The sequence below is a fragment of the Chiloscyllium plagiosum genome, unplaced genomic scaffold (assembly GCF_037043375.1).
Source record: "Chiloscyllium plagiosum isolate Xiang-an unplaced genomic scaffold, Cpla_swu_hap1 HiC_scaffold_37, whole genome shotgun sequence".
NCBI classification, from domain to species: Eukaryota; Metazoa; Chordata; class Chondrichthyes; order Orectolobiformes; family Hemiscylliidae; genus Chiloscyllium; species Chiloscyllium plagiosum.
The window spans coordinates 17115784-17137256 of record NW_028270175.1 but is presented as its reverse complement, the minus strand read 5'-3'; the positions used below and the strand labels follow the sequence as shown (position 1 = coordinate 17137256).

Sequence of the window (21473 nt, the reverse complement as noted above, 5' to 3'; positions counted from 1 at the left end):
GCGCTTGTGGTAATCTGGCTACACTTCCATTGTCTGGATGCTTTTCCCATGAATGGGATTGTAGGTAAAACAAAAGTTTTGGGATGCTTTCACCTGTCCCTCCAACAGTAAATGACAGAGTGCAGAAGTACAAAAAAGAATGGCTTCAGCAGCTGCAGCTCTCTGCTTCCACGAGAGGTCTGATAATAAAATAAAAATGATGGGTTGGTATGTAGCTTAATGTTCCTGTTCAGGAGAGATAAGAGTGCCGAACAGTAAAAGTATGAATTTAGCTCTTTCAAACTTGCTCGTCAAGAGCATTTTGAGCCAATAATCCCAGCTAAATTACCAGTGGTTACAAACCTATCAAAGCATAGGGGTTTGGAGCAGTTTGAGCTGGTAAATTCAGAGCTGCAGGATGTTGAGTCATATTGGCACAAATCTGATTTTCTTGCATGTTGGCACAAAGTTTCTGCTTTTAGAGTTGTTTCTCTTTTGCGGTGCCTGAGCTGCCATGTTAAATATTGTAAACAGAGCCAGAATAATGTATTTTGTTAACAGGTGGATCCTTGACAAAGCTGGCCTACTATTCAACAGTGCAGCACAAAGTTGCTAAAGTGCGATCTTTCGATCATTATGGTAAAGTAAGTATGACATGTAACAAAGCAACTTCTGTTTATAAAGTGTCTTTAACAAAACATCGCAACATTTTTCAATATTTCATAATTCGAAATGGCATTGAACTATACAGTCTATACAATTGGGCAGATGGCAGAAAACATGGTCAATAAGGTAGGTTTTAAAGGAAGAAAGATTCATATCCTCACTGGTGGAGCAATTTACATCAAGAATGTTTATAAGTCTAGATTTAGAGGAGTGCAGAGAAGATTTGGGCCTGGAACCATTATAGGACTGCAAGCCCAAAGATGATGCATGAATGGTACTTTGCGTGAGCAGCAAAGTTTTGGATAACATCAAATTTACAGAGGTTCGAATATGTGAGACTGGCTAGGAATGCATTGAAATTGTCAAGACTAGAGGTAACAAAGACCTATGCAAGAGTTGCATTAGCAGATGAGCTGACAAAGTCACAATGAGGAATGATTTGGAAGTGGAAAGAGGTTGTGTTGATGATGGATGATGAATGGAAAGTTCAGTTCAGACACATATAGGATATCAAGTTTGCGAGCTACCTGATTCAGCTTGAGGCAATAAGCAGGTGTGGGTTGGAGTCAGTAACTAGCGAATAGAGTTTGTGGCAAGGTCCAAAAACAATGGCTTGGGTCTTCCAAGTTATGGTGAGAAGAAAATCTGCCACTTCTGGGATGGGATGTTGTAAAACACTGAGGCTGTGGAGGGATCGAGGGATGGTGTCAGGGTGGAATTGGGTTTCATCAGCATACATGTGAAACTTGATGAAAATGGTTCACAAGTCGAAGAGAACAATTGTCTTTGCAAGTCCAACAGTAAAGAGCTATTTTCAAAAACAATTGTTTCCCATGTGATGATAAACAGGACAGTTGATTTACATTATTCATTGGTAAAAAGAATTAACTTTTTAAGTCATTACTTTTCAATCCTATTTTAAATTTTTAAATCTAGGCAACTCTTATGACGTGTCATTGGGTTAGGTTTTTATTTATCAAATTGTATTATATATCTCCTAGAAATCATGGTTTTCCACAGCATTTGTTTCAGATCATGCTCCTGTATTAATGTTTTTCAAAGGTCCCTGATGATGAACCATTGTATGAGATCTCAGTTCAGGAAGAAATCACTGCCCGACTTCATTTTGTTAAATTTGAAAACGCTTATATAGAAACATGTCTGGACTTCATCAAAGCACACCTGGTGAACACAGAGACCAAAGTGATTAAAGCTACAGGAGGTGGTGCTCACAAATTCAAGAATCTCATTGAGAAAAAGCTGGGACTAAAGTAAGTGAAAGCTTAAAACAAGACTCCAAACAAATCTTTCTTGTCTTCTGGGCATAGTGGAAAACTCGACTATGGCACCACAGCATTAGAGATGCTGTCTTTTAGAAGACTTGTTAAACCAAAGCTCAGTTTTTAATCTCAGGCAAAATTTAAAAAATTCCCAAAGTGCTTTCTTGAAGAAGAGAAAAGGAGTTCTCCATGCTGTCTTTACCAATGTTCATTGTTCAGCTGATTTCTGTAAAAGTAGAAAAGTGTGGCGGTGGAAAAGCATAGCAGGTCAGTCTGCATCCGAGGAGCAGAAGGGTTGATGTTTTGGACATGAGCCCTTCATCAGGATTGTGGAGGTGGAAGGGGACTGAAAGATAAATAGAGCTTCAACATTCCTGATGAAGGGCTTATGCCGGAAATGTCAACTGTCTGGCTGTTCTGATGTTGCCTGACCTGTGCTTTTCCAGCGTCAAATTTTTCGACTCTGACTCTCCAGCATCTGCAGTCCTCACTTTATCCCAATCTCTGTAACACATAATTTCTGTTCTTCTCATTTCTAGCTGTGGACTCCTCTGTGCACATTAGCTGCCGCATTTCATACATTCTATCATTGATCACACTTCCAAACAACGTTATTCACTGTAAAACTCTTTTGCAATGTGCTGAAGTCATGAAACATGCTATATAATTGTGTTTCTTTTATTTCCTTCCTGTTTACAATTTGTGATTATACCTGCTACAATTCTATTTTTTTTAAATTCTTGAAATAGAACTCAAATGTTTGTTCAGTATCTTCTATTTCAATAGGCCATATGTTTTACCTCTGAGTCTGTCAATTGTGAATTAAGTGGTTTTGGTGCACTGCAAGAGAAGTCTTCTCTGGTTATCCTTTGAGTTATTCACTGTATTGTTATTTACATTTCTGAAGTAAATGTCCAGACATACCACTTGCCTTCCTTTGTGAGGCAACAGCATTAAAACCTTTCATATTTTGCTAAATCATATGTTAGTAAGTGACCTTTGGATATTGGCTTATGTTAATAGCACTTATTCAGCCTACTGCTGGGTCAGTAGCATATTCAGATTAGATGCAACTCAAAACTATTGAAATGTGTTGTGTACTTAAATATTACTTCCTACCAATTTATTTTTTCCATCACCTAAGATATTGGTTATGAATCTGAGACTATATATTTCTTGTATTTTTATAATCTGTAAGAAAGAAAATTGCATCTGTATATAGTTCCACTTAACTCTCTTCTAAACCCCCAGGTCTACATTTATAATGAAGATTGTTCAAATAAATTTGTTCAATAATTACACTCTCCAGCCTATTGTGTTGTAGCACCCTAACTTATTGCTAGAGATAATTGCAGTGCAAAGCTTACCATGCCATTGTAAATTCAGCTATTGGAATTTGTGTTAGAAGTAAGAAAGGTAGGCAGTGTGATTTTGAAAAGGACTTTGAACCAGGTTTGGTCTGATTTTCCCTACCTGTAACCACTTCGCCTGAATGTTATTTTGATCTTAATCTTGTCTGCAACATTGTAGGAGATTGGTATATTAAAACTGTCTTGTCAAATATGCGTTACTTATGTGTCTTATTTGAGAGTGCTTTGAATGAAGGAAGTTTTCAGAAAAACAAAATTCTGAAATTAGGATGGCAACAGTCTATTAGGTAGCGTCATTGTGAATGTATTAACTGTTTGCTTAACAGCAGCAAATTTCAAAATTGATTTATGTATACTTCCACTTTTTAACTAATAACATTTCAACTTTATATAATACAAAGAATGTATAGCATATAGTGAGAGTATTTGACCCAACTGAACTATGCCAGTGTTTATGTTCCTCCTCTCACCCTATTTCATTTTTTACTTTCCATAATTTAACCCCATCGATATATCCTTATTTGTTTCACTCTCGGCAACTTATCTACCTTACACCTAAAAATGCATCCATGCTATATGCTGAGCTACTACATTTGATAATGATTTCCACATTCCAAACGCATTCTGGATAAAGGAGTATCTCCTCCATTCCTTATTGGATTTATTAATGGTGCCTAGTTTTGGTCTTCCATGTGTGGAATTCTTTTTTGTATGTCTAACTTAAACTCCGTGGTTTTAAAAGGTCTATTAAGTCACCCTTTGAGCTTTTTTTTTGAGAAGAAGAATTCTTTCCTTTTAAACTACATCCTTTCTTTGATTGTGAGGATTGCTAAAGGACATTTGCTGAGATATGATCAATTATTTCACTACCTTCTGTCTTGTCTCACGCATATTTAAGACAATCATTTGGAATTTAAGGAGAAGCTGTCTTCAGTTGAAACACCTATTTTAACACTGAAGTTGGAATACCTGGTATGTCTGCTTGATCTTAGCAATTGCAGTTTTTTAAATTAAAAAAAAAGCTTAAATCAAGCAATTCATCCTGAGCAGTCAACAACGGCCTAAAGAACTGTTAAACTCTTGATCTCATCCAGCAATTATTTAACTATAATTGGACTCTGATGAGCAGTATAATCTGAAATAAATTTTAGAATCTGAATAATCCACGACAAAGCTTCTGCTGATATAAAACACTGACTTGTTGTAAGTATCCTAGCAGAGAAGTCCTGAGCGTTGGCAGCCAATTTGAAGCTAACAAGTTCTTCATTGCTTGATAGCACAATTAGCAGATGCTTACTGTCATTAATAACGTCCCCAGGATTGCTGAGGGACCGAGCTCACAACTGTGTTGGAGTGAATATCCGGGTGGGATTGTAGTAGAGCAGATTGGCACCAGAGCTGACCTTCAATGGGCTTCAGGCTTTCCCATAATGAACTTAGTTGGAGCAGTGACAGGAAGGCAGTGGAGTTCCCATTCTTCTGCCACCATCCTGCCTGATTAAGTGTCCCCCACCCCCCCCAGCAGTTTTTTGAAGAAATTACCAAAAAGATTGATGAAGGCAGAGCAGTAGACGTTGTCTACATGGACTTCAGTAAAGCCTTTGATGACAAGATTCCATGTGGGAGACTAATCAGTAAAGTTAGGTCACATGGATTTCATGGAGAGCTTGCCAATTGGATGCAAAATTGGCTTGACATGGTTTGCACTGTGCAAGAGAATTCATTGCTGCTTTGATTTTTTAAATGCAGTGCTCTTCATACTGAGGGCAGTACAGTATGTTAGCTTCAGGAGCTTCTTAAATTGGTTACTTTTATGATGAGGCAGGCTATATGGCTAGTGCTTAACAGTTGAGATTTTATTTTGATAGTCTATATAATGCTGTTGCCTTATTGATGTGATTCTTTGTACTTTGGCTTTTCAACTGAGTAAGACTAACATTTTCTTTTAATTTATTTGCAGGGTGGATAAGGAAGATGAAATGACTTGCCTAATAAAGGGTTGCAACTTTGTGCTGCGAAATATTCCACATGAAGCCTTTGTGTACGTGAAGCATGCAGATCCTGAATTCCGCTTTCAGACAACGCACCCAGATATCTTTCCCTACCTGCTGGTGAACATTGGGTCAGGAGTATCTATAGTTAGGGTAAGGAGGATTTATTTCAAATTGTTTTATCATTGACTGTCTAAGTGCAACATGTCCACATTGGGTCTTGCCTTTTTTAAGGAGTGAAAGGATGCTTTCCAGTAGCTTAATCAATATTATAAAATGATACACCTCTACAATGACCTAATCTCTCTCTTTTCCTCTTAATTACTTTCTTTTATCAATTAACCTTCAGAACTGAGCTGGCATAGGTAATTGTGCAGAATTATGGCAGATATTCCTTTGTCTCATACCTTTCTGCCCTGAGCCTGTCAGAGCACTGACTGTTCTTTGGGAATGGTTACCTTTGGGAGCAAGCAGCCTCATAGTGCCTTGCCAAAGTGGTAATTTCTTAAGCTCTCAGATAATAGAGTCAGCCAGCTATTATATATAAAGAACACCATGGTAAACCCAATTCTGCCCTCACCACGATACATGTCCATCAGGCTGGAATCAGAAAGGCTAGATGTGGCATTCAATGAATATGCTGACTAAGATCAGCTAATTTATCCTTTCAAAATACAAATCTTAAATAAGGGACTGTTGACTTTTTTCAAAATTAAAACCTGCTTTCTTCTGTGATGGAGACAATGGAGGAAGGTTTCCAAATTTTAAGCTTTCATTGAAATTACTGGTTTACTTAATACTCAAAAAAGACTTATGGTTATGTATCACATTTTGATATCTCTCAAAGGGGTTAGAAGCCTTGAATTGTATAACAAACTGTTTATTTTAATTCTTCTCATCCACCCAGGTCGAGTCTGAAGACCAATTTGAGCGGATTGGAGGAAGCTCAATAGGAGGTGGTACGTTCTGGGGGCTTGGAGCATTGCTGACAAAAACAAAGGTGGTCATTTTGTCCCAATCTCTTCCCTACCTTTTGATTTTATAGATTCTGTGCTCATCACATGTCTATCTGAGATCAGGAGTATGGGTTTGAAACAGTCTTCAAGCATCAGCGATTCAGGCCTCTAGTCAGGTATTTAGAAGCTTGGCATGTCTACTTCCTCTCCATAAGCATAAAGCCAAGTACAAGGCTGATATTTATATTGCACCTTTCATGACCTGTGACTTCCAAAAAGCTTTTTGAAGTATAACTTTAATGGATGATGTGCGCAGATAGGCTGCCAATCTAGAAATATTCATTGAAAGATGCCCATTGACTAGTAAAGCAGAAATAAGAAGGGATGGAGGCAGAAAAAAGGAAATTTACTGGCCAAATTTACTGGTCTATTGTGAGCAAGGTGTTAGAAGTGATAATTAAAGAGATTGTACTGTGCATTTTGAAAAAAAGATCAAGGTAATCTGAATGAGTCAGCATGGCTTTGTCAAAGGGAAAAGCATCTAACCATATTTTTGGAGTTCTTTGAAGGAGTAACATGCATTCTGAATAAAGGGGAGCTTTTAGATTTTCTGTACTTGGCTTTCCAGAAGGCATTTGCAAGGTGCTGTATCAAAGCTTATTGTGGAAAATAAAAGCTCATGTTATTGGGGTAACTTATTAGCATGGATAGCAGATTAACTGGGTGGTATAAAGCAGAATATGAATAAATGGGTTTTTGTCTGATTGACAAGATGTGACAAATGGTATCTTGTTGGTATCTGTGCTGTGGCCTCAACTTATTACAATTTACACACATGATTTAGATGAGGGTGATGAAGGCATGATAACTAAATTTGCGGATGATGCCAAGGTAGGTAGCAAAATATATTTTAAGGAAGCCATAATCTGGTTGCAGGTGGGTATGGTTGAGTGACTGAACAGAAATCTGACAAATGGAGTATAATGTGAGAAAGTGTGAGATTGTTCACTCTGTCAGGAAAAACTATAAGAACAGAATATAACTCGAGTAGAGAACCACTACTGAATTCCAAAGTACGGAGAGATTTGGAAGGATTCGTGTTCTTGTGCAGGAGTCACAAAACTTTAGTATGTAGGTACAATATGTAATCAAGGAGGCCAGTAGCATGGTATAATTTACTACGAAACGAATTAAACATAAAAGTAAGGATGTTATGCTTCAATTATACAGGACACTGGTGAGACCGCATCTCTTATACTGTGTGCAGTTTTGGTCTCAATCTAGTAAGCCACCTCTGAACTGCCTCCAATGCAATGGGGGCATAGATGAGGTGAGTAGCCAAGATTTTTTTACCAAGGGTAGCGGAGTCCTAAACTCAATACTAATTTCTATTTTAAATTGACCTTGACTAAATAGGGAAAGCCTTATTTTTGGCAGCGAGAGTAGAAAAAAGCCCCTGACTATCCAACCTCTTTATGCATGTCATAATTTGGTAGACCTACATTGGTCACCTCTCAGCGTCCGTCTTTCCAGTGAAAACAATCTGAGTTTATCCAATCTTTCCTTATAACTAAAAGCCTCCCGACCAGACAACATCCTGATAAAACTTCTCGGCACCCCCTCCAAACAATCCACATCTTTCTGGTATTGTGGCAACCAGAAATGCAAACAGTATTCCACATGTGGCCTAACTGAAGTTTTATACAGTTGTTACATAACTTGCCAACTTTAATAATCAGTGCTCTGGCCAATGAAGGCAAGTGTTCTGTATGCCTTCTCGACCACCTTACCCATTTGTGTTGCTGCTTTCAGGGACCTATGGACTTGAACGCCCAGATCACACTGTATTTCAGTGCACCTAAAGGTGCTGCCATTATTATATAATTCGCACCTGAATTTGATCATCTAAAATATGTCACCTCGCATTTGTCCAGATTACTCTCAATCTGCTATTTCTCTGCCCAGATCTGCAACCTATCTATATCCTGCTGTATTCTTTGACAGTCTTCCTCATTATTTGCAACTCTGTCAAATTTGGTGTCATCCACAAACTTACTAATCAGACCAACCATATTTTCCTTCAAATCATTTATACATATTACAAACAACCAAGGTCCTAGCATTGATCCCTGCGGAACACCACTAATTACTGATCTCCATTCTGACAAGCACTGCTCCACTGCTACACCCTGTCTTCGATAACCAAGCCAGTTTTGTATCCACCTAGCCAGCTCACCCAGGATTCCATCAAACTCTACCTTTTGTACATGCCAGGAGGTACCTTATCAAATGCCTTACCACAGTCCATGTAGACACCATCCACTACCCTTCCCTCATCAATCATTCTTGTCACCTCCTCAGAAAACCCAATCATGTTGGTGAGACATGACCTGACCAGCACAAACCCATGCTGTCTAACACTAACAAGTCCATTTGCTTCCAAATATGAGTAAATCCTATCTCTCAGTATCTTCCTCAATAGCTTCCCCAATAATGATGTCAGGCTTGCTGGCCTGTAATTACCTGGCTTCTCTGTTTCCTTTCCTAAGCAAAGGGACAACATTTAGCCATTCCTTAGTCCCGTGGAACCTTGCCTGATGTCAAAGAGGATACAAAGGTATGTGTTAAGGCCTTAGCGCTTTCCTCTCTTTCCTCTCACAGTATCCAGGGATAAATCCTATTTGGCCCTGGGGACTTGTCTACTTAATACATTTCAAGACAACCAACACTTCCTCCTTCATTATGTTGACTAGCCTGTAATTATTCACACATTTTTCCATAACCTCAACATCCGTCACGTTCGGATTGCTATTCTCTTTGGTGAATAGCAATGCAAAGTACTTGTTCAGGATCTTGCCTATTTCCTGTGGCTTCACACTTAACCTCTCTCCTTTACGCTATCCCTAGCTACCCTCTTGCTTTTAATATATTTATAAAATGCCTTGGAATTCTCCTTAATCTTGCTGGCCAAGGACAATTCATAGCCCCATTTAGCCCTCCTAACTTTTACCCTGTTTGAGCTCCTTACTTTCTCCATGTTCTTCAAGGACTTCGTCATTTTTTAGTTGCCTAAACCTTAGGCATGCTTCCTTTTTTTTCAACTAAGCTGATAATTTTCCGTGTCCTCCAAGGTTCCTGAATGCTGTCATTCCTGTCCTTCATTTTCACAGGAACATGCCTGTCCTGCACTTTAATTGACTGGTCTTTAAAAGACCCCATCATGTCAAATGTAGATTTACTTTCAAACAACCACTTCCAATCTGCATTCTCCAATTCTTGCCTAATTCGGTTGGCACTCCCTCGGTTTAAAGTTTTCATCTGAGGTCTGCTCTAGTCCTTCTCGGTAAGTATCTGAAAACGTATGGAATTAGAACAAGGATAAAGAACAAAGGACAATGCTGTACCTATAATGCCTTGGTACAAGATCCCTCAACACAGCTGTGACCTCCCTCAACACAGCTGTGACCTGCTCCCTAACCAGTAATGTAGCTCCCCACATCTTTTGCTTTCTCCTCTGCCTCTTCTAAAACATCGATATCCCGGAACATGAAGCTGCTAATCCTGTCCCTCTTTCAACCACATTTTACTGTACTCATGTGATTACATGTGCCAGTAAACCCAATTCAGTTCAATAGAACATGTATGTTTAAGGTGAGTGGGGGAAGATTTAAAAGGGACCTGAGGGGCAACATTTTCACATAGAGTATAGTGCATGTATGGAAGGAGCTCCCAGAGGAAGTGGTAGAAGATGTTACAATTACAGAGGAATCTCGATTATCCGAACGAGATGGGTGGGCACTATTTCATACGGATAATTGATTATTCAGTTAATTGATTCAATGCCTCTTCTCTGGGACTCTGAGTTTTCAGAAATTTCCTTTTCCCTCGCTCTGCCTGCCTTGCTCCCTCTCTCTGCCTCAGGGTTTGTTTCTGAGCATACTCACTCTTGTGTGTAAGGCACTTGCAGCAGTGCTGTAGACCCCACCCCAAATCAATTCAGTGGGATTGACTCAGTGAGTACTTGCTATGTCTCCGTCCCTCCCAACCAACCCTGCTCCCCCTGTCCAAACTCCCCAACCCCTCCTGCTCCCCTCAACACCATCCAACACTGCCCCCCTGTTTGCTCCCCGAACCTCTTCCAACCCGGCTCTTCAGTGTGCCCCCCCCCCAACCTCATCCACCTGGCCACCCCCCCAATCTGACCCCACCCCACCTTTGCCCCCATTCCCGTCCAACCCTGTCCTTCCCACCTCTTGTCTAACCCCACTCTACCTCCGCCCCCCCCGCCCCCAACCCTGCCACACGACTGACCCTCAAACCCATCCAACCCCGCCCCCTGTCCGCCTCTGACCGACCCCATCCTCACCCACCATCCACACCCCCAACAATCCCCCCCTTCCCGGGACAGACAGACTGGACACCAACAGTAGGACTGCTGCTGCCTTTGGACAGTGAGTCTTCAAATAGCAAACGCACACAATGTTTTACTGCAACTGTTTCTGCAAAGTTCCACCTTTGCCCTGTCCAGGACAATGTTGGAGTGATTATCTGGGGAAGGGGGGGGGGGGTTCAAGGTACATGCCTGCGTAGAACTTCAGGGAAGGTGTGGGGAGAGAGAGAGGGGGTGGGCAGTCAGTCATTTGAAGACAGTGCCTGGGCTGCCATTGATGTCCAGGACTGCTCTCGGCAGCAAATCAGTAAGCCAAGTTCATTTTTAATCATTGTAAACAAAAAGCGCAATCAGTGTTGAAAACACCTCTTTGATGTAATGTTTCTATCGGCACCATGAGATCTCCTTCAGATAATCCGATATTTGGATAATTGATATTTGGTTAATTGAGATTCCTCTGTACAACATTTAAAAGACAATTGGGTAGGCATATGAATAGGAAATGTTTAGAGGGATATGGGCCAAATGCAAGCAAGCAAGACTAGTTCAGTTGAGGATATCTGGTCAGCATGGATGGGTTGGACCGAAAGGTCTGATTCTGTGCTGTATGACTTTGACTCAGTCCTAAAGTTTGGCCACAGCATTGATGATGGCAATTGTCCTTTTCTGTTGTGGTTTCCAGTTAATATTGCTGTCATTCTTTATTAATTGCTTTACTTCTTATTCAGAACATTTCCCCCGGCCCAAAGTTGCAAACCTAGGGAAAATAAAAATGATGATAAAGTTTAATCCCAGTTTCTCTTGAGCGAATTGATCTTTATTGCATGGTGGAGTAGGGGTGTTATAATTGACTTCTGTTAACTGATCTACAAGAACAGAATTAACCATTGTTTCTGCTCTTATTTATTATTCATTCAACTCAGTACAGATGGGGGGAGGCCAGGAAAAGAGCGATGACACTGTCTGTTCCTGTTAAAACATGGATATGTGACTAAGGTGTTTGAAGGGAAACTGGCATTTAGGTTTCATGAAGGAATCAGTGAAGGAGTAGGCTAAGCAAAAGGAACACTCAGATGACATAAATCACAATTTTAAGTTCAATTTTATTTCCTTGAGTTTCTTTTTATATCCCTAACTGTACGCAGCAATTAGAAACCAAAGGGCTGTAATATGCTTATTATTTATGATTCATTGCATTTTAAGTTATAAAGGCAATTTTCTGCATTATCATGTCTAGACTTATGCCCAAAAGGCTAACCTAATTTGTGTATGGCTTACTTTAACTTTTATTCTCTTCATACAGCGATTTGATGAATTATTGCAACTTGCTTCAAAAGGGCAGCACACAAATGTGGATATGTTAGTTCGTGACATTTACGGTGGGGCATATGAATCCTTTGGGCTGACTGGAGATCTTATTGCCAGTAGCTTTGGAAAATCTGCCACTACTGATAAAGGTAGGTACATCTTATTCAGTTGCCACGTCTTGAATCCTGTTTGGCCAGAGGCAGTTTCTTGTAATAACCTTTTATAGATAACGATCGTAATAATTATTGCTGCTTTATGATCCTACCCATTAGCACTACCATTGTACACTCTCATAAACAACAATAGAATGCAAAATCATATCTTAAGCTTCATTTTACATATATGATGATTGATGTTGGAATTAATGTATTGCCATCACTTTTAAGTTTTAAATACATTAAGATGGGAGATGTTAGTGCTGGAATACCTCCTATTTTAGTACATGTTGTTTCATTCAAAGTAAAACATCTTCACTCTTTCACTGAACAACGTTTAAAGTCCAAGCGAAGAACCATGTTCATCTTCTGCACCAGTGTGACATCATCCGTTACTAGTAACTTTTGACACCCCTTGGCCAAATTGCTAATTGGACCGAAGGGTCTGTTTCCGTGCTATACATCTCTATTACTCTATGACTCTAATTGAATTAGGTGTGTTGCATCACTGAAATTAATTGTTTTTTTTTGTGCGGGAATTCAAATGCAAGTTTTTCTTATTCATTTTTCGGATGTGGGCATGACTGGCTGTGCCAGACTTTTATCTGGATAGGCCAACAAGAGGCGAGGTGAGGCCACATTGGATTTGATATTGAATAATGAAGCAGGCTAGGTGTTAGATTTGGGGGTAGGTGAGCACTCTGCTGATAGTGACCGCAGTTTGCTTACGTTTACTTTAGTGATCGAAAGAAATAGATATATACTCCAGGGCAACAGTTATAGCTGGGAGAAAGTCTATTATGATGTGATTAAGCAAGATTTAAGATGGAGAAGGAAACTGCAAGGGATGGGCACAATTGAAATGTGGAGCTTGTTCAAGGAACAGAAGGAGGAGGCTTATGTAAAGATGAGATGTGTAGGTTTAGCTAGGGCGCTTAAGAATTACAAGTTAGCTGGGAAGAACCTAAAGAGAGAGCTAAGAAGAGCCAGGAGGGGACACAAGAAGTCTTTGGCAGGTAGGATCAAGGAAAACACTAAAGCTTTCTATAGGTATGAGAGGAATAAAAAAAATGACGAGAGTAACATTAGGGCCAGTCAAGGACAGTAGTGGGAAGTCCAACGAGTTAGGAGAGGCGCTAAATGAATACTTTTCATCAGTATTCACACAAGAAAAAGACAATGTTGTCCAGGAGAATATTGCGATTCAGGCTATTAAGACGGGATTGAGGTTCATAAGGAGGAGGTGTTAGCAATTCTGGAAAATGTGAAATTAGGTAAGTCCCCTGGGCTGGATCGGATTTATCCTAGGATTCTCTGGGATGCTAGGGAGGAGATTGCAGAGCCTTTGGCTTTAATCTTTGTCACCATTGTTCTACAGGATTAGTGCCAGAAGACTGGAGGATAGCAAATGTTGTCCCCTTGTTCAAGAAGAGGAGTAGAGACAATCCTGGTAATTATAGACCAGTGAGCCTTACTTCGGTTGTAGGTAAAGTGCTGGAAAGGATTACAAGAGATAGGATTTATAGTCTTCTAGAAAGGAATGATTTGATTAGGGATAGTCAAACACGGTTTTGTGAAGGGTAGGTCGTGCCTCACTAACTCTATTGAGTTTTTTGAGAAGGTGACCAAACAGGTGGATGAGGGTAAAGTGGTTGATATGCTGTATATATGGATTTCAGTAGAGCGTTTGATAAGGTTCTCCCCGGCAGGCAATTGCAGAGAATGTGGAGGCATGGCATTGAGGGTGATTTAGTTGTTTGGATCAGAAATTGGCTAGTTGTAAGAAAACGGTGGTGGTTGATGGGAAATGTTCATCCTGGAGTTCAGTTACTAAAGAGATACCGCAAGGATCTGTTTTGGGGCCACTGCGGTTTGTCATTTTTATAACTGACCTGGATGAGGGTATAGAGGATGGGTTAGTAAATTTGTGGATGACACTAAGGTTGGTAGAGTTGTGGATAATGCTGAAGGATATTGCAGGTTACAGAGGGTCATAAGTAAGCTGCAGAGCTGGGCTGAGAGGTGGCAAATAGAGTTTAATGCGGAAAAGTGTGAGGTGATTCACTTTTTAGAAGGAGTAACAGGAATACAGAGTACTGGGCTAATAGTAAGATTTTTGGTAGTGTGGATGAGCAGAGATGTCTGTGTCCATGTGCATAGATCCTTGAAAGTTGCCACCCAGGTTGATAGGGTTGTTAAGAAGGTGTACAGTGTGTTAGCTTTTATTGGTAAAGGCATTGCGTTTCGGAGCCATAAGGTCATGCTGCAGCAGTACAAAACTTGGAGTATTACCTACAGTTCTGGTCGCTGCATGATAGGAAGTATGTGGAAACATTGAAAGGGTGCAGAGGCGATTTACCAGGAACTAATGGAGGGAAGTTCTAATGAAGAAAGGCTGAGGGCTGAGGCTGTTTTCGCTAGAGAGAAGAAGGTGGAGAAGTGACTTAATAGAGACATACAAGATGATCAGAGGGTTAGATAGGGTGGACATTGAGAGCCTTTCTTGTCGGATGGTGATGGCTAGCACGAGGGTGCATAGCTTTAAATTGAGGAGTGATAGATATAGGACAGATTTCAGAGGTAGTTTATTTACTCAGAGTAGTAGAACACACTGCCTGCAACAGTAGCAAATTGCCAACGTTAAGGGCATTTAAATGGTCATTGGATAGACGTGGATGAAAGTGGAATAGTGTAGGTTAGATGGGCTCCAGATTGATTTCACTGGTCAGCGCAACATCGAGGGCCAAAGGGCCTGTACTGTGCTGTAATGTTCAATGTTCTATGATCTTGATAATGAGCTGCCTTCTTGACCCTCTGTAGTCTTTTGGTATTAGTAGATGCATATTTCGTTTGGGAGGGAGTTCCAGGATGTTGATCCAGTTATAATGAAGGAATGCTTCCATCTCAATGGCTTGGAGAGGAACTTGCAGATGGTGGAGTTCCCTTGTTTTTCCAGATGTTTGTGTTTGTGGCTCAGATGCTGTCTGAAGAGCCTTGGTGAGTGTCTGCAGTGCATCATGTAGGTGGTACACACTATTGATCCTGAGCATCAGTAATGGAGAGAGTGAATGTTTATGGATGTGATGCCAATCCAGCAGACTACTTTTTAACTGGATATTGTCAGGCTGCTTGAGTGTTGTTGGGGCTGCACTCATCAAGGCAAGTGGAAAGTATTCTATCACAATTCTGACTTATGCTTTATAAGTAGACTGGCTTTGGGAGTCATGAAGTGAGTTACTTGCTGCAGGATTCTTAGCTTCTGACCACTGTTGTTGCCACAGTGTTAATATGGCTCAGTTCATTTTCTGGTTAATGGTAGCCCCAGGATATTGCTAGTTGGGGATTCAGTGACAATGGTGCCATTGTATATCAAAGGCAATAGTTAGATTCTCTCTTGTTCAAAATGATCATTGCTTGTCATTTGTGTGGCATGAATGTTACTTGCTACTTGTGAACCTAAATCTGGAAATTGTCCAGATCTTGTTGCATTTGGACATGGACTGCTTCTGTATCTGAAGAATCATGAATTGTGCTGTAAATTGTGCATACATCAATGAGCATCCCATTTCTGACCTTGTGTTTAAGGGAAGGTCATTGATGAAACAGCTGACGATGGTTGCCCTGAAGAGTTATAGAACTGTTGTGGTACAGTAGTAATGTCTCTGTATCTGAGTCAGAGAAAACCCTAGTTCAAGTCCCGCTTGCTCCAGAGGTGTGTAGTAACACCTGTCAGAAGGTTTAGAAAATATTTACCTTAAGGAGGGATGCAGGGATGCCTGAAGCTGAGATGACTAACCTTCAACAGTAATAACCATCTTCCTTTAGCTTCGTACAATCCTACAGTACAGAAGAGGCCTTTGGCCCATCAAATCTGTACTGCCAAAGCTATATTGGATTTACACTAGTCTCACTGTCCAACACTACATAGCCTTGAATGTTGGGAGTATTTAGTGCTCATTCATCTAAGTAAATTTTCAAGGTTGTGAGATTATCCACCTCAACTACCTTCCCACCTACTGCATTTTGGAACCCCACCTCCCTTTGGGTGAAAAATACCTTTCCTCAAATCCCTTCTGATCATCCTGTCTTTCGGTGTAAAATTATGTTTCCTGTTGTTGACTCTTTGACTTTCTATTCACCCTGTTCAGATCCTCATAACCTTGTGCACTCCTGGCAGGTCCTCCCCTCAGTCATTAACTCTATTTTTGTTAGGAGTCCTTGATTCTGCACTTGGTCAAATGCTGCCTTGATGTCAAAAGCAGTCACACTTACCACACCTCACATCACAAGACTGTGTCATTCTGCTTCATGTGGTTAGTAAATAGAGTTAATTGAGATTCTGGAACTTTGCAAGTGGTTAGTGACACCTGGTAATGTGAATCCCACAGTTACCTCTCAGTTTTTCTTTCTCTTGATTGTGCTGTCTCACCCTCTTCTTTCTTCCCCTTCACCTCCCCACCCCACACAAAAAAAGACTTTACAATTCATTAGATGTCTCTACTGTGTTTTTTTTTGTATCTAGAGTTCACCAAAGAGGATATGGCCAAGAGTTTACTGCACATGATCAGCAATGACATTGGCCAGCTGGCCTGCTTGTATGCCAAGCTTCACAACCTCAGCCGAGTATACTTTGGTGGTTTCTTTATCCGCGGCCACCCTGTTACCATGCACACCATTACCTACAGTATCAACTACTTTACAAAGGTAACAATTTAGGGATTGATGGGGGAAGTGGTGGGGTAGATGATTGGCAAGTGATTTGCTAGAGGGTATGGGGTACTGTGTTCTATTGGATCTTTGATGGAGGTATCTAAACTATTTGGCATGAATCTAGATGTCCTAACAGTGTAGTAACAAATATGCAATTGATTAGTTTACCATTTATTTTTATCTTGCTTGATTGTTAGGGTGAAGTTCAGGCACTCTTTTTAAGACATGAAGGATACCTTGGTGCCATTGGGGCTTTTCTAAAGGGAGCAGAAGAGGACAGTAAGTGCCTGTTTTCAATGTACTACTCTTTTAGTTGAGGTAAAATCTGGAATTCTACACTCATCCCTCTGTTGTAGTTAAATCATAAGAACAGCAACAAACAATTCCATTCCTTGAATTTGTTCTGTCATGTAATTAAATTGGGACTGATTTCTGTTTAAAGTTAATTTACCCAGCTTGCTTTTGTAACTCTTAATACCATTACCTGACAAAAGACTTTCACTTCCTTCCTAGCCTAAGCAACCTATTAGCAATTTTCTGTTCGCTTCATGTGAAGAATTGCTTCTTGGCATCCAACCTGAGTGGCCCTGCTCTAATTTAAGGCAATGCCACCTTGTCTGAGCTGCTCCTACCAGACGAAATATTTTCCCTCCTACCTTATTGAGAATTGGTTAATTGACAGAAAGTAGACAGTAGGAACAAATGGATCATTCACTGAGTGGCAAGCTGTTCCAGGTGTTTTCTTATTCACTAGTAGAACATGGATACCGCTGGCTGACCAGCATTTAGTGCTTTTATCTAGTTGCCATTTAGAAGAAGGTACTGAACTGCTTTCTTGAAATGTTGCAGTCCATGTGCTGTAGGGAAACCCACAATGCCCTTAGGAGGAGAATTCGTAGATTTTGACCCAGCAATAGTGAAGGAACAGTAATATATTTCCAAGTCTGAATGGTGAGTGGCTTGGAGGGAAACTTGCAGATGGTAGTGTTCCCATGTATCTGCTGCCCTTGAAATTCGAGATGCAAGTGGTTGTGGGTTTGGCAGGAGCTGTCTAGGGATCTTTGGTAAGTTTCTGTGGTGCATCTTGTAGGAAGTACACACTGTTGCTACTGAGTGTCAGTGGTGGATGGAGTGGATCCTTGTAGATATGCTGCCAGTCAAGTGGGCTGCTTTGTCCTGGATCATGTCAAGCTTCCTGATTGTTGTTGGAGCTGCACTCATCCAGGCAAGTGGGGAATATTCCATCACACTCCTGACTTATGCGTTGTAGATGATGGACAGGCTTTGGGGTGTCAGGAAATGAGTTATTCTCCATAGTATTCCTACCCTTTAACCTGCCCTTGTAACCATTGAATTTATATGGTGGTCCAGTTGATTTTCAAGTCGGTGGAAACCCCCAGGATGTTTGATCATGGTGGATTCAATGATAGGCAACACCACCAAAAGGCATGGGATAGTGGTTAGAATGTCTTTTATGGCATTTGTGTCGCTCGATTGTTACTTGCCATTTGTCAGCCCAAACCTGGATAGTGACCAGATCTTGTTGCGTTTGAACATGGATTTGCTTCAGTATCTGAGGAGTCCTGAATGGTGCTGAATATTATGCAGTCATCAGTGATCATCCCTACTTCTGAACTTCTGCAACAGTCAGTGCTAGATTTCCAATTTTGCAACCCATATAAATAATTTTTTGCAGGAACCAAAATCTCCAAATTTGCTGATGACTCCAAACTGGGTGGGAATGTAAGTGTTGAAAAAGATGCAAGGCCATTGAAGGAGAAATGAACAGGCTGAATTAATGGGTTTAAATGTGTCAGATTATATCTAATGTGAATATGTGTGAGGTTTTTCTCTGTGATAGAAAAGAAACAAAAGGTCGATTTTTTTAAATGATGAGGGGTTGGAAAATGTAGGTGTCCAAAGGGCTCTGGGTGTCCTTGTCCATAAGTCAATAAAAGCTAACATGCAGGTAAAACAAATTAGAAAGTCAACTGATATGTTAGCATTCATTTCAAACTGATTTCAAACTGTTCCGCTGTAACGCACACTTCTTCAATGCGAATTGGCTATAATGTGATTGAAGAATTTAGTCCATTATTTGTAGAACACAAACTTTCCTTACCCATGATTCTATAACGTGATTCCGGTCCCATTGGTTTAAATGGTGCTGCTGTTCTGCGATTTTCTTATAACGCGGAATTGCACAGGAATATCATGTTATATCAGAACAGAGCGTACCTAAATAGAGGCATCTTCCTACTATTGTATAGACCCTTGGTGAGACCGCATCTGGAACATTGTATATAGTTTTGGTCTCCTTATCTAAGGAAGGGTCAAAAAGTATGGCACTGGAAAAGCACAGTTGGTCAGACAGCATCTGAGGAACAGGAGAATCGATATTTCGAGCATAAGCTCTTCATCGGGATAAACGTCAATTTTCCTGCTCCTCAGATGCTGCCTGACCTGCTGTACTTTTCCAGCACCACAGTTTTCAACTCTGATCTCCAGCACTTGCAGTCATCACTTTCTCCTTACAGAAAGAAGGATATATTTGAATAGAGGAAATTCAATGGAGTCTCACCAGATTAATCCTTAGCTTGGCAGGATTGTGAAGGAAACTAGATTTGTATTCTCTAGAGTTTTAAAGAATGAGAGGTTGTCTCATTGAAACAAATAAAAATCTTACAGAGTGGGTCAAGGTGGATGTGAGTACAATGTTTCCCCTAGCTGGTGACCCTAGAGTTGGGGTACGTAACCTTAGGTTATGAAGTATGCTGAATAAGACTGTGTTGAGGAAGAATTTCTTCGCTCTGGATGTTCAGTCTTTGGAATTCACAACTCCAGTGGGTTGTGAAGGCTCAGTCATTGAGCATGTTCATTACAACAATCAATAAGTTCACGGATACTAATAATATTAAGGTACAGAGAAACCTCGATCATCTGAATGGCAATTATCCGAATTTCAGATTATCCGGATAAGATCTCAAGGTCCCGATGCTTGGGTGAACCATGTTATCCGAACATTCGATTATCCGAACAAAATATTCCCCGCCCGTGTAGCTCAGATAATCAAAGTTCCTCTGTACATAAAGAGAATGCAAAAAAGTGGCATTGATTTAGAAGTTACACCATAATTGCTTGAATGACAGGGTAAGCCTGATGGGCTGAATGGCCTACCTCTGTTTCTATCAGCACTGTGACTTTGTTTGTACATCTATAAGCACCTCATTTGCAGCACCCATGTGTTGCTGCGTTCAAAGGAATACAAGCCTGGGTTTGACACCTGCTCTTATAATTTAGCTTTGATTGATAACAAAATTAATTTGTTGATTGGCTGCAAATCATTAGTAGTATCCTTGCTTTCTGAATCAGCAGTTCATTGGGTCAAACCAGGCAGCAAGACCTTGAACATGTAATTGAGACTGATACTACAGGCAGTAGTGGAAGAGGTTCCTAAAGTGCGTATTAGTTGATAGGAAACCTTTCTCAATTCACTGTCGTTCCTCCAAATTTTTCTCCTTTCCCAGAATTTCAACCATTTTGCTCCTAAGTTGCACACTTTCAACCCTATCATCTTATTTTTCAGATCCGAACCAGTATAGCTGGGGAGAGAACTATGCTGGCAGTTCAGGCTTAATGAACAGTTCTCCTGATGTGCATCCATTACAGCGAACACGAAGTGGAACGGTATGCATATGTAATGAGAATCATGTATTCTTTGAACCAAGTGAGTTATATAAAATCTAGTACATTCAAAACATTTAGCTAGAGCAGTGAACAAATACCAGCATGACCTTTTTAAGTAGTTCCAGTTTAAGTAGACAGTGTTGCTGTAGAAGCAGGGAGTTAAGTTAGCATTTGGTGTTCTTGTCTAGCGTAACAAAACAAATCATGGCTGGCATTTCAAAGTTTGTGCTATTTGTTTCAAACGATTTGCAAAAAACCTTGTTTATAATGCTTTCTAATGTAGCACTTTGTGGGAGAGATATTGAACACTCAGCTTGTATTGTACAAATGCTAACTGGAGGGTTATCCTGATCCTGGAGAGGTGCAGGACTCTCCTTTCACAGGAAAGCCTCGTTCCATCGAGTTCTGGTTTGTATTGCATTTGGCCGAGACCCTGGATTCTGGCTACCTTTACAGCACAGTAGTAAGGAACAGTGTAAATGAGCCTTAAAACTTTCATGAATTTGGCTTGGTTATGCATTCACTAATGCACAGGCTATTACAGTAGTTTGATTTGTTCTGCAAATCTTTATTTCCTGGAAGTTTTCTTTTTAATCCCACGATGCCATGAAGGGAATGAAAAAGGCCCTGTTCCTGAAACCAGCAGATGACTCTTCAATGTCTGCCCCCTCCCTAACTCCCTCATCTCACCACCCCCACATATTGCACCATGTTTTGAAAATTCACTATTTATTCCAGAAGATTCTGAAACATCCTTGTTTATAGTGGTTTTTGAAACTTCATGCTAATATTTACTTTAATGTAAACATGTATAGAATGTTTGAAACTCAGATATTAGTCTGTACAAAGGTTCTTTCCAGTACTACTTTTGCATCTCCAAAATCAATTGAGGAACTCTAGTCAATAATTGTCATTGAAATTTGCTTTTGCATAAACTGTCTATGCTACTTTGAGCCTGTCTTGTATGAAACCATGGTACCT

At 40.3% G+C, this 21473-nt stretch overlaps 1 protein-coding gene across 3 annotated transcripts in view; it reads left to right on the top strand.

Annotated features, from left to right (window-relative positions):
* The window catches only part of pank4 (pantothenate kinase 4 (inactive)), a 73153-nt gene that overhangs the window by 12903 nt on the left and 38777 nt on the right, over nucleotides 1-21473 (top strand). For all 3 annotated transcript variants that reach the window (XR_015753447.1, XM_087980394.1, XM_087980395.1), the window contains exons 2-9: nucleotides 541-623; nucleotides 1708-1916; nucleotides 5256-5439; nucleotides 6194-6286; nucleotides 11936-12089; nucleotides 16618-16799; nucleotides 17003-17084; nucleotides 20392-20492. Coding sequence is in view for 2 of the 3 variants with exons in the window: in XM_087980394.1 (XP_087836520.1) it covers nucleotides 541-623; nucleotides 1708-1916; nucleotides 5256-5439; nucleotides 6194-6286; nucleotides 11936-12089; nucleotides 16618-16799; nucleotides 17003-17084; nucleotides 20392-20492 (1088 nt within the window). In the remaining variant the exon portion in view is untranslated. The remainder of the gene's footprint in view (nucleotides 1-540; nucleotides 624-1707; nucleotides 1917-5255; nucleotides 5440-6193; nucleotides 6287-11935; nucleotides 12090-16617; nucleotides 16800-17002; nucleotides 17085-20391; nucleotides 20493-21473) is intronic.